Below are 12,548 nucleotides of genomic sequence, written 5' to 3'. Positions count from 1 at the left end.
CTCATGGACTATACAGTCCATGGAATTCTCCAGGCCAGAATACTGGAGTGAGTAGCCGTTCCCTTCTCCAGGGATCTTCCCAACCGAGGGATCAAACCCAGGTCTCCCACATTGTAGGCAGATTCTTTACCAGCTGAGCCACAAGGGAAGCCAAAGAATACTAGAGTGAGTAGCCTATCCCTTCTCCAATGGATCTTCCCGATCCAGGAATCAAACTGGGGTCTCCTGCATTGCAGGCAGATTCTTAACCAGCTGAGCTACCAGGGAAGCCCCTACTGAGCTCAAAGATGCCTCCAAACACACCCCTTGACAGGCACCAGAAACAAGAACTAGGATCTTGTAGCCTGCGCAAAGAAGACAAGCACAGAAGGTTAGACAAAATAAGATGACAAAGAAGTATGTTTCAGACGAAGGAACAAGATAAAAACCCACAAGAACAACTAAATAAAGAGGAAATAGGCAATCAAGCTGAAAAAGAATTCAGAGTAATGATAGTAAAGATGATCCAAAATCTTGCAAAAAGAATGGAGGCACAGACCGAGAAGATATAGGAAATGTTTAACAAAGAGATAAAAGATTTAGAGAATGAAGAATTAGACATAAACAATTCAATAATTGGGACCTTCCTAATGGCACAGTAGATAGGAATCCACCTGCCAATGGAGACAATATGAGTTCAATCCCTGGCTGGGGAAGATTCCACATGCCAGGGAGCAACTAAGCCCATATGCCACAACTACTGAAGTTGGTGCACTCTAGAGTCTGCGAGCAACAAGTACTGAGCCTATGTGCCACAACTACTGAAGCCTGTGTGCCTAGAGCCTGTGCTCCGCAACAAGAGAAGCCACCACAATGAGAAGCCCATGTACTGCAATGAAGAGTAGCCCCCGCTTGCTGCAACTAGAGAAATCCCACAGAAAACAACAAAGATTCAGTGTAGCCAAAAATAAATCATAATTTTTTAAAAAAAATAAAAAATCAAAAAACAATACAAATTAAAAATATACTAGAAGGAATTAATAGCAGAATAACTAAGGCAGAGAATGAATAAATGAACGGGAAGACAGAATGGTAGAAATCACGGCTGCAGAACAAACAAAAATAGAATGAAAAATGATAAGAAATGAGAAAGAAAGAGGGAAAGGGCCTGAGAAACTATTTGAAGAGATTACAGCCGAAATTTCCCTTGAAAAAGGAAATAGTCACCCAGGAGCAGGAAGTGTAGAGAGTCCCAGGATAAATTGAAGGAGGAACACCCTGAGATACACATTCATCAAACTGACAAAAATTAAAATACAGAGAAAAAATATTGAAAGCAACAAGGGAAAAGCAACAAATAACATACAAGGGAATTCCCATAAAGTTATAAGCTGATTTTTCAGCAGAAACTCTGCAGGCCAGAAGAGAGTAGCATGATATATTCAAACTGACAAAAGGGAGGAAATCTCCAACCAAAAACACTCTAACCAGCATGGATCTTGTTCAGACTCCACAAAGAAACGAACAGCATTACAGACAAGCAAAAGCTAAGTGAATTCAGCATCACGAGACCAGCTTTGCAACAAATGCTAAAGGCACTTCTTTAGGTGTTAAAAAAAAAAAAAGACCACACCTAGAAATATGAAAATCCACATGGGAAAGTTTACCAGTAAACATACAGTAAAAGTAGGAAATCATCCACACACAAATATGGCATCAAAACTGGCAATTGTGAGGAGAGTACAAATGCAGAAAATAGGCAATGCATTTGAAATTAAGCAAACAGCAACTTAAAACAATGTTGTATATATATACATATAGATAGATTGCTATATCAAAACCTTACAGGAAGACTTCCCTGGTGGTGCGGTAGATAAAAATCTGCCTGCCAATGCAGGAAACACAGGTTCAATCCCCGGCCCAGAAAGACTGCACATGCCTCTGGCAACTAATGCCCATGTGTCACAACCACTCTGTGCTCTCGAGCCCATGAGCTGTAACTGTTGAGCCCACATGCCTCAACTACTGAAGCCTGTGCACTCTAGAGCCCAAGCTCTGCAACAAGAGAAGTCACGGCAATGAGAAGCCTGCACACTGAAACTACAGAGTAGCCCACACTCTCTGCAACTAGAGAAAGCCCGTGCACAGCAATGAAGACCCAGAGCAACAAAAATTAAATATTAAAAAAACGTTATGGGAGATGTGAACCAAAAAACTACAATAGATACACAATAGTTACACACACAAAATAAAAAGCAATACAAACACTAAATCACGAGAAGAGAACAAAAAAGGAGGGAAAAAGACCTACAAAACCAACTTCAAAAGAATTTTAAAAATGGCAATAAGAATATACATATCAATCGTTACCTTAAATGTAAATAGGTTAAATGCTCTAACCAACCAGTCCATTCTAAAGGAGATCAATCCTGGGTGTTCATTGGAAGGACTGATGCTAAAGCTGAAACTCCAATACTTTGGCCACCTCATGCGACGAGTTGACTCACTGGAAAAGAGTCTGATGCTAGGAGGGTTTGGGGGTGGGAGGAGAAGGGGACAACAGAGAATGAGATGGCTGGATGGCATCACCGACTCAATGGACATGAGTTTGAGTGAAGTCCGGGAGTTGGTGATGGACAGGGAGGCCGGGCGTGCTGTGATTCATGGGGTCACAAAGAGTCGGACAGGACTGAGCAACTGAACTGAACTGAAAAGACACAAACTGCCTGAATGGATACAAAAATAAGACTCATATATATGCTGTCTATAAGAGACCCATTTCAGACCTGGTAACACATACAGACTGAAAGTGAGACGATGGAAAAAGATATTCTATGCAAATAGAAATGAAAAGAAAGCTGGAGTGGCAATATTCATATCAGACAAAACAGACTTTAAAATAATGACTGTTATAAAAGACAAACAAAGACACTGCATAATGATCAAGGGATCAATCCAAGAAGAAGATATAACAATATAAATATATACATGCACTCAACATAGAGACCCTCAATATACAAGGCAAATGCTATGGGAAATCAACAGCAACACAATAGTGGGAGACTTTGCCGTTCACTGTTCACCTGAAACTATCACAATGTTGTTAGCTGGTTATATCCCAGTAAAAAATAAAATGTTTAACAAAAAATAGAGAATGAACAAATAAACAGAACATAATGGGGGACTTTACATCCCACTTCCACCAATGGACAAATCATCTAGACAGAAATTCAATAAGGAACATAGGCCTTAAATGACTCATTAGACCAGAGAAACTCAACTGATACTTACAGAACACTCCATCTAAAAGTAGCAGAATACACTTTCTTGTCAAGTGCACATGGAACATTCTCTAGAATACATCACATCTTGGGCCACAAATCAAGCCTTGGTAAATTTAAGAAAATTGAAATCATATGAAGCATCTTTTCTGACCACAACACTGTAAGATTAGAATTAAATTACATGTAATAACTGTAAAGAAAAAAAAACACAATCACGTGAAGGCTAAACAATATGTTACTAAACCAATGGATCACTGAAGAAATCAAAGAGAATAAAAAGATACCTACAGACTAATGACAATGAAAACACGACAATCTAAAGACTATGTGAAGCAATAAAGGCAATTCTAAGAGGGAAGTTTATAGCAATGCGATCTTACCACAGAAAACAAAATTTCAAATAAACAACCTAAACTTACACCTAAAGCAACTAGAGAAAGAGGAACAAACAAAATCCAAAGTTAGCATAAGGAAAGAAATCATAAAGATTGGAGTAGAAATAAATGAAATGGAGACAAAAACAATAGAAAAGATGAATGAAACTAAAAGCTGGGTCTTTGAAAAGATACACAAAACTGATAAACTTTTAGCCAGACTAATCATGAAAAAAAGGGAGGGTTCAAATCAGCACAATTACAAATGAAAAAGAAATTACTATAAGCATCACAGAAATACAAAGGATCATGAGAGACTCCTACTACACTACTACAAGTACCAATAAAAAAGACCATCTAGAAGAAATGGACAAATTCTTAGAAAGGCACAACCTTCCAAGACTGAACCAGGACAAACTAGAAAATGTGAACAGACCAATAACAAGTGATACTGAAACTGTGATTTTAAAAAGTTTCAACAAAGTCCAGGACCACTTGGCTTCAAAGGTGAATTATAGCTCACATTTAGAGAAGCGTTATCACCTATTTTTCCGAAACTCCTGCAGAGGAAGGAAAACTCCCAAACACCTTCTAAAAGGTTATCATCACTTTGACATCAAAATCAGACAAAGCACAAAAAAAGAAAATTATAGGCCAATATCACAGATAAACAGATGCAAAAATCCTCAACAAAATACTAGCAAACCAAATCCAACAATACATCATGATCAAGTGGGATTTATCCCAGGGACGCAAGGATTCGTCAAGGCAAGCCAATTAATTAGTGTGATATACCATAGTAACAAACAGAATAAAAACCACATAATTATCTTTGTAGATGCAGAAAAAGCTTTTGACATCATGCATACTGATATTACTTTAAATGTAAATAGATTAAATGCACCAACCAAAAGACATAGACTGGCTGGGTGGATGAAAACATGTGCATGTACGCACTTCTACCAACCACGTCACTCTGCTTGAACCCCCCTCCCAAATTGTACGTAATTATTTTATATTGTTAAGTTAATCATGTTCCCATTATGGCTTGGAATTGTAATTAACTTTTATTTTTTGTCTGGCTATTGACTGTGAAAACTGATAAACATCTTTTACTTTTGTGATTATATTACTCACTTAATACCACTGTATCATGATTGGTCAATAGAAAAATAATAGACCTCTATATCAGCAAAACTAGGATTTAACAGAAAAAACTTGTAATCACTCTTTAAAATCCAGATGCATATCAGAATTATCTTGAAACTTTTTGAAAAATACAAATGCTCAGATATTTCTTTTTCTCTCCAGAGCTCCAGATATGTTTCTAATGAGCAGTCATGTTAAAAAATAACTCAACTATATGATGATCTTTTAATTTTTATCTACTATATTTCACTTTTTCTATTTCATATTCATATTCCCATTTCATTTAGTTTATGTTCTCTAATTTTTCCATCTCTTCTTTTTTTTGGATACTCTTTCTCAAGGCTTTATCAAGTGTAGTAGAAAAACTTTTGTATACACATATATAAATGTGCAATACATATATATATTTTAGAAGACTTAATGAATTTTTGCCTAACTAAAAAATTATGACATTTTGATTCCACCTGTTTGACTTAGTATGACTAGAATGCTCGATTTCTAATTAAAAAATAGATATGCAATAAGCGACAAAGTTTTACTGTATAGTATATGGAACTATAGTCAATATCTTATAATAACCTATGATAGAAAATAATTTCAAAAATAATGTGTATTTGTATAACTGAATCACCTTGCTGTGCACCTGAAACACTGTAAGTCAACTATACTTCAATAAAATCTATATATTAAAAAAAATGGCAAAGTTCAACAATACAAAATTGCAATTACTTTTGCATCAACCTAATAACAACAACCTACTATATAGAACAGGGAACACTCTGCAATAACCTATATGGGAAAAGAATCTGAAACAGAATGGAAATATGTACAACTGATTCATTCATTTTGATGTACACCTGAAACTGACAATAAAAGTAAAAAAAATACAGAAATAATTCAATATTTAGGGGAAGAAAAAGAAACATCTTTGAAACCATCTTTAATGACCATCATTCAGTAATAAGAGACTTTTCATTTGGTTTTTCAGATGTCTAGGAGTCAAGATACTCATAACCACTTTAAGGTTCAGTTTGGCTGAAGAAATAATTGTGCATGTCTCTATATGAGAATAATTCTATTTTTGTTACCCTCATCCCACCCAATTTCTTTTGCAGTGAGTTGAAGTACTATGGAGTTCTCTGTAGGACTACATCCAGTTGTGATAGTCCAGAAACAGTCTCAGACATAAGGATATATATATTTTATATCTTTTAAAATAAATCTGAGTCTCAGTTCATAAGTATTATCTAGGGACCTCACACTATTCTTCCTTTCTTTTCTTAAAATCATCCTTAGCTGGTTGCTGAAAGCTGCTGAGAACTTTCTGTATAATACACCACTCTCATGGAGAGTCAATTGTGGTTCAGATATTTTATCCAGTCTCTCATAGGTTCCAGATGTACTGTACAAACAAAAGGTGGATAACTTCCCTCAAAAATTACCAATTCAAGGTTTTTTTTCCAATGAAAGAAAACACAGAAAAGGATACACAAAACCTTTTTGTTTTGCTACTCCTTTGATTCTAGTTAAACGTAATTTTGCCACTACAAAGTAGATTGGAAAAGTCAAATAACTGAAGTATTATCAATCAAATTAACCCAGAGCATACAAAATCCATAGGTTTAACAGTTTATTTAAAAAAAGTCATTATCCAATTATGTTTCATTGCTATGGAGTACTAAAAATTTAACACATATCTACTTACTTCTGGTCTCTTATTTGTAAGTAGTAAGATCATTTAAAAAAATATTATAGTATATATTAACTTTTAAATTAAAAACTGTTCAACAGTAAATAAGCGAAATCAAATTAAAGAGACATCAAAAAGCAATTAAGTGATTTATAGTCATTCATTAAACAATTTATGGGTCATCTCTAGACAGTGGAATACTATGCAGCCACAAACAAGAATAAGACAGCTTATCACATAATGATTTTGAATGATTTCTAAGAGATTTTGTGAAGCAAAAAGCAGCACACACAATAGTGTATAAATACACTACTTGGTTAAAACCATGATGGGAGGGAAAAAGAATTATATATATATGAATACTATAGTTGCTTATATATTACATATTTAGTATAGTTTTTTTATATAGGTAACACAGATCCCTGGAAATAAAAAAAAAAAAAGAAATTAAACTAGAGAAGAGAACAGGATGGTAGCCATAACATTACAAAAACTTTTTACTGAATACTTGTTTCTGAAGTTTTACTGAGTATCTTTCAGTTTAAAATCATATAAAAACATGACCTATTCAAAAATAATTTAACAATTCAAAATTTTTAATAAAAAATGTCTATAACTGGTTATTTTAGAGTATCTATAATTTTTCTTAGGATTTTTTCTGTTTCTGTTGAGGAAAGAATACAGCCTCATATATCATGACCAAGTCTTATTTTAAAAACAGGTTTTAGGTACTGTACTTACAGTTCCACCCATGTGAGGAGGCAGGTATTCTACACTGACATAGTCTTGGACATCATTTTTACTCGTAAACTTCAACAAACTCACTGCTTCTGGACCAAGCCAGGTTTTCACAATTTTGAAAGCAGCTGAAGGAAAAGACAACCACTGTATTAAATTCCTTTCATTCTCTTTCTCAATTTACTTACTGTATGTGCTCATGTAGGTCCTCTGAGATTCAGTTCAGTTGCTCAGTTGTGTCCGACTCTTTGTGACCCCATGAGTCACAGCACGCCAGGCCTCCCTGTCCATCACCAACTCCTGGAGTTCACTCAAACTCATGTCCATCGAGTCGGTGATGCCATCCAGCCATCTCATTCTCTGTCGTCCCCTTCTCCTCCTGCCCCCAATTCCTCCCAGCATCAGAGTCTTTTCCAGTGAGTCAACTCATCACATGAGGTGGCCAAAGTATTGGAGTTTCAGCTTCAGCATCAGTCCTTCCAATGAACACCCAGGACTGATCTCCTTTAGAATGGACTGGTTGGATCTCCTTGCAGTCCAAGGGACTCTCAAGAGTCTTCTCCAGCACCACAGTTCAAAAGCATCAATTCTTCGGCACTCAGCTTTCTTCACAGTCCAACTCTCACATCCATACATGACCACTGGAAAAACCATAGCCTTGACTAGACGGACCTTGGTTGGCAAAGTAATGTCTCTGCTTTTTAATACACTATCCAGGTTGGTCATAACCTTCCTTCCAAGGAGTAACTGTCTTTTAATTTCATGGCTGCAATCAGCATCCACAGTGATTTTGGAGCCCCCCAAAATAAAGTCTGACACTGTTTCCACTGTTTTTCCATCTATTTCCCATGAAGTGATGGGACCAGATGCCATGATCTTTGTTTTCTGAATGTTGAGCTTCAAGCCAACCTTTTCACTCTCCTCTTTCACTTTCATCAAGAGGCTTTTGAGATCCTCTTCACTTTCTGCCATGAGGGTGGTGTCATCTGCATATCTGAGGTTATTGATATTTCTCCTGGCAATCTTGATTCCAGCTTGTGCTTCTTCCAGCCCAGCATTCCTCATGATGTACTCTGTTAGTTTGGGCTAAAATCTGTTATTATGTATTTTTCCATGGCATGATAGTTATATCACATTCTCTAACCCCTTACGGCAGAAAGTGAAGAACTAAAGAGCCTCCCGATGAAAGTGAAAGAGGAGAGTGAAAAAGTTGGCTTAAAATTCAACATTCAGAAAACTAAGATCATGACATCTGGTCCCATCACTTCATGGCAGATAAATGGGGAAACAATGGAAACAGTGAGAGGCTATTTTTTGGGCTCCAAAATCACTGCAGATGGTGACTGCAGCCATGAAATTAAAAGATGCTTGCTCCTTTGAAGAAAAGCAATGACCAATTTAGACAGCATATTAAAAAGCAGAGAGATATTACTTGCCGACAGAGGTGTCTAGTCAAAGCTGTGGTTTTTCCAGTGGTCATGTATGGATGTGAGAATTGGACTATAAAGAACGCTGAGCACTGAAGAATTGATGCTTTTGAACTGTGGTGCTGGAGAAGGCTCTTGAGAGTCCCTTGGACTGCAAGGAGATCCAACCAGTTCATCCTGAAGGAAATCAGTCCTGAATATTCATTGGAAGGACTGATGCTGAAGCTGAAACTCCAATACTTTGGCCACCTGATGCGAAGAACTGACTCGTTGGAAAAGACCCTGATGCTGGTAAAGATCGAAGGTGGGAGGAGAAGGGGACGATAGAGGATGAGATGGTTGGATGGAATCACTGACTCGATGGACATGAGTTTGAGCAAGCTCCAGGAGTTGGTGACAGACAGGCAAGCCTGGCGTGCTGTAGGCCATGGGGTCACAAAGTCGGATACAACTGAGCAACTGAACTGAACTGAATCCCTGTAGGCATTTATACTTTAACTGTGCCTTATGGGTTTCAAATGTTCCAGGAAGATTCTGGAGGATTAAATTACCTTGATGTTCATTAACAAACTTATGGTTTTGGCCTCTGAACAAATCCATTAATGATCCCGACTTCTAAGATTTCCAGACAATGAATCAAACTGCATTGTGTACAATAGTATGGGAAGAGTCATTTGCCTTATGCTTCTCTGATAAATCCCCAATCTGAAAAATCTTCTAAAATGGGAAGTCAGGAAGAGAAAGAAAAAGCCCTTCTCTTAGGTGTGTGAGCCAGACCCAGACTTTCCACCCTAACCTTAAACTTCTGTGCCTTTCTCCTAAGCCCTGCAGCTTAGAGTTATGACGATATTATAGAATCTCCAAGAATAAAATTATCAAACACAGCCATTTAGTAACTACAACTTTGTTCTATCATGCCATTTTGATAAACTTTTTAACCTTCTTTCCATCATGACTTCCTAAGCACATTTCAATGGAATTAAAAGAGAAATCCTGAATTACATTTGCAAAAGTGTCAATGAAAAAGTCAGGAAATAAAACAGCATGATAATGAACATTAAACAGTAGTTCAGAAAATTGCATTTTTACTTTGGCTAATTATGTTTAAAATTTTCTACATAACATTTACATTTTCATTAATTTCAATTTAAAAAGTCTGAGTTGGCATGTTTGAAGCTATGGTACTTCAAAGTAACTGAAGTGCTAAAGCTGACTTTTTATAACAGCTTTTATTGAGATAAAATTTACATACCATAAAATTCACTTTTTTAATGTATACTCATCAATGATTTTTCTTTAGTATATTCACAGAGTTGTGGAACTCATTACCACTATCTAATTTTGGAACATTTTCATCACCCAAAAAGAAATCTCCACCCATGGGCAATCTCTCCTTATCTTCCTTTCTCCCTGACAACCATTAATAATCTAGTTTCTATCTTTATGGATTTGCCCATTTTTATAACTGTTTTTATAAATATGTGTTTCTATTTCCTACTAGCTTTGTTCACTCAGCATGTTTTTAAGGATCATCTGTAATGGAGCATGTATCATATTTAATTCCTTTTTATGGCTGAATAATTTTTCATTTTATGGTTATATAACATCTGTTTATTTGCTGTTTATTAGCATTTGTTATTATCAATAACTTCAGATACACAGATGATACCACCCTTATGGCAGAAAGTGAAGAGGAACTAAAGAGCCTCTTGATGAAAGTGAAAGAGGAGAGTGAAAAAGTTGGCTTAAAACTCAATATTCAAAAAACGAAGATCATGGCACCTGGTCCCATCACTCCATGGCAAATAGCTGGGGAAACAATGGAAACAGTGAAAGACTTTATTTTCTTGGGCTCCAAAATCACTGCAGATGGTGACTGCAGACATGAAATTAAAAGCTGCTTGGTCCTTGGAAGAAAAGGTGTAACCAACCGAGACAGCATATTAAAAAGCAGAGAGACATTACTTGCCGACAAAGGTCTCTAGTCAAAGCTGTGGTTTTTCCAGTAGTCAAGTATGGATGTGAGAATTGTACTATAGAGAAAGCTGAATGCCGAAGAATTGATACTTTTGAACTGTGGTGTTGGAGAAGACTCTTGAGAGTCCCTTGGACAGCAAGGAGATCCAACCAGTCCATCCTGAAGGAAATCAGTCCTGAATATTCATTGGAAGAACTGATGCTGAAGTTGAAACTCCAATACTTTGGCCACCTGATGCAAAGAACTGACTCACTGGAAAAGATCCTGATGCTGGGAAAGATTGAAGGTGAGAGGAGAAGGGGACGACAGAGGATGAGATGGTTGGATGGCAATCACCGACTCGATGGACATGAGTCTGAGCAAGTTTCAGGAGTTGGTGATGGACAGGGAAGCCTGGTGTGCTGCAGTCCATGGGGTTGCACTGAGTCAGACATGGCTGAGCCACTGAACTGAACGTTTATCCATTCATCAACTGACGAACTTTGGATTATTTCCACTTTTCACTATTATGAATAATGCTACTATGAACCTTTGTGTAGAACTCTTTGTGTAGACACAGTTTTCAATTCTCTGGGACATATACCTAGGAGTGAAATTGCTAGGTCACATGATAACTCTGTATTTAATTTTTTGAGGAATGGCCAACTGTTTTTCCAGTAGCTGCACTATTTAACATCCTCACCCACAATGTACGAGGGTTCCAAATTCTCCATATCATTATGGACACTTGTTACTTTATTCTGTCTTTTTGATTACAGCCATTCTAGTAGGTGTGAAGCAACATCTCATTTGGTCTTAATCTGCATTTCTCTAATGAGGTTGAGCAGCTTTTATGGGTTTATCACCCATCTGCATATTTTCTTTGGCAAAATATCTATTAAAATCTTTTGTCCTTTTCAACTGGGCCACTTGTCATTTTATTGTTGCATTATAAAAGTTATTTCTATATTCTACTCACAAGTCCCTTTTCTGATGTCTGATTTGTGGATATTTTCTTCCATTCTGAGAATTGTCTTTTTACCTTCTTGATGGTGTCCTTTAAGGTGCAAAAGTTTTCAATATTAACGAAGTACAATGTATCTATTCCTTTGTTGCTTGTGCTTTTTTGGGGTCATACCTAAGAAACCACTGTCTACTCCAAGGTCACATTGATTTAACCCTATGGTTTTTCTAACAGGTTTATAGTTTTAACTCTGATCCATTTAGAGTTCATTTTTGTAGATGACGGAAGGTAGAGGTCCAACTTCATTGTTTTGAATGCTGATATTCAGTTGTCCCAGTATCATTTGTTTAGAAGGCTAATCTTTCTCCACTTAATTGTCTTGGCACCATTGTCAAGAAATCAATCATAAATGTTAGGATTTACTTCTGGACTCTCAATTCTATTTTACTGATCTTTATTTCTATTATGATGTTCACACCACAATGTCTTAATGCTTTATAGTGAATTTTAAAATCAAGAGATGGACTTTTCCGGTGGTGCAGAGGATAAGAATCCACCTGCCAATGAAGGGGACACAGGTACGATTTCTGGCCTGGGAGGATTCCACATGCCACAGAGCAACTGGGTCCGTGTGCTGCAGCTACTGAACCAGTGCTCTAAAGTTTGCAAGCTGAAACTACTGAGCCTGCGTGCCATGATTACTGAAGGCTGCTTATCTAGAGCCAGTGTTCCACAACAAGAGGGGTCACCACAATGAGAGGCTCACGCACTGCAACTGAAGGGTATCCCGCATTCTCCGCAACTAGAGAAAAGCCCAGACAGCAGTGAAGACCAAGCATAGCCAAAAATGAAAAAAATAATTTAAAAAAATCATCAGTTAAAAATAGTTTAAAAATTAATAAAATCAAGAGGTGTGAGTCCCTCAATTTCACTGTTCTTACTCAAGACTATTTTTATTACTCTGGATCTCTTGCATCTCCATATGA

The 12,548-nt window shown here is 36.9% G+C and overlaps 1 protein-coding gene across 4 annotated transcripts in view; it reads right to left on the bottom strand.

The window, feature by feature from the left end:
- MOSPD2 (motile sperm domain containing 2) overlaps nucleotides 1–12,548 on the bottom strand; it is an 87,070-nt gene that overhangs the window by 36,178 nt on the left and 38,344 nt on the right. For all 4 annotated transcript variants that reach the window (XM_088833557.1, XM_055438293.2, XM_055438294.2 and 1 more), the window contains exon 8: nucleotides 7,218–7,342. In XM_088833557.1, the coding sequence (XP_088689683.1) occupies nucleotides 7,218–7,342 (125 nt within the window). The remainder of the gene's footprint in view (nucleotides 1–7,217; nucleotides 7,343–12,548) is intronic.

Source organism: Moschus berezovskii, chromosome X (genome assembly GCF_049115385.1).
Source record: "Moschus berezovskii isolate FMDL1 chromosome X, NW_MosBer_1.0, whole genome shotgun sequence".
Lineage (NCBI taxonomy): Eukaryota > Metazoa > Chordata > Mammalia > Artiodactyla > Moschidae > Moschus > Moschus berezovskii.
This window is presented reverse-complemented; position numbering and strand designations above follow the sequence as displayed.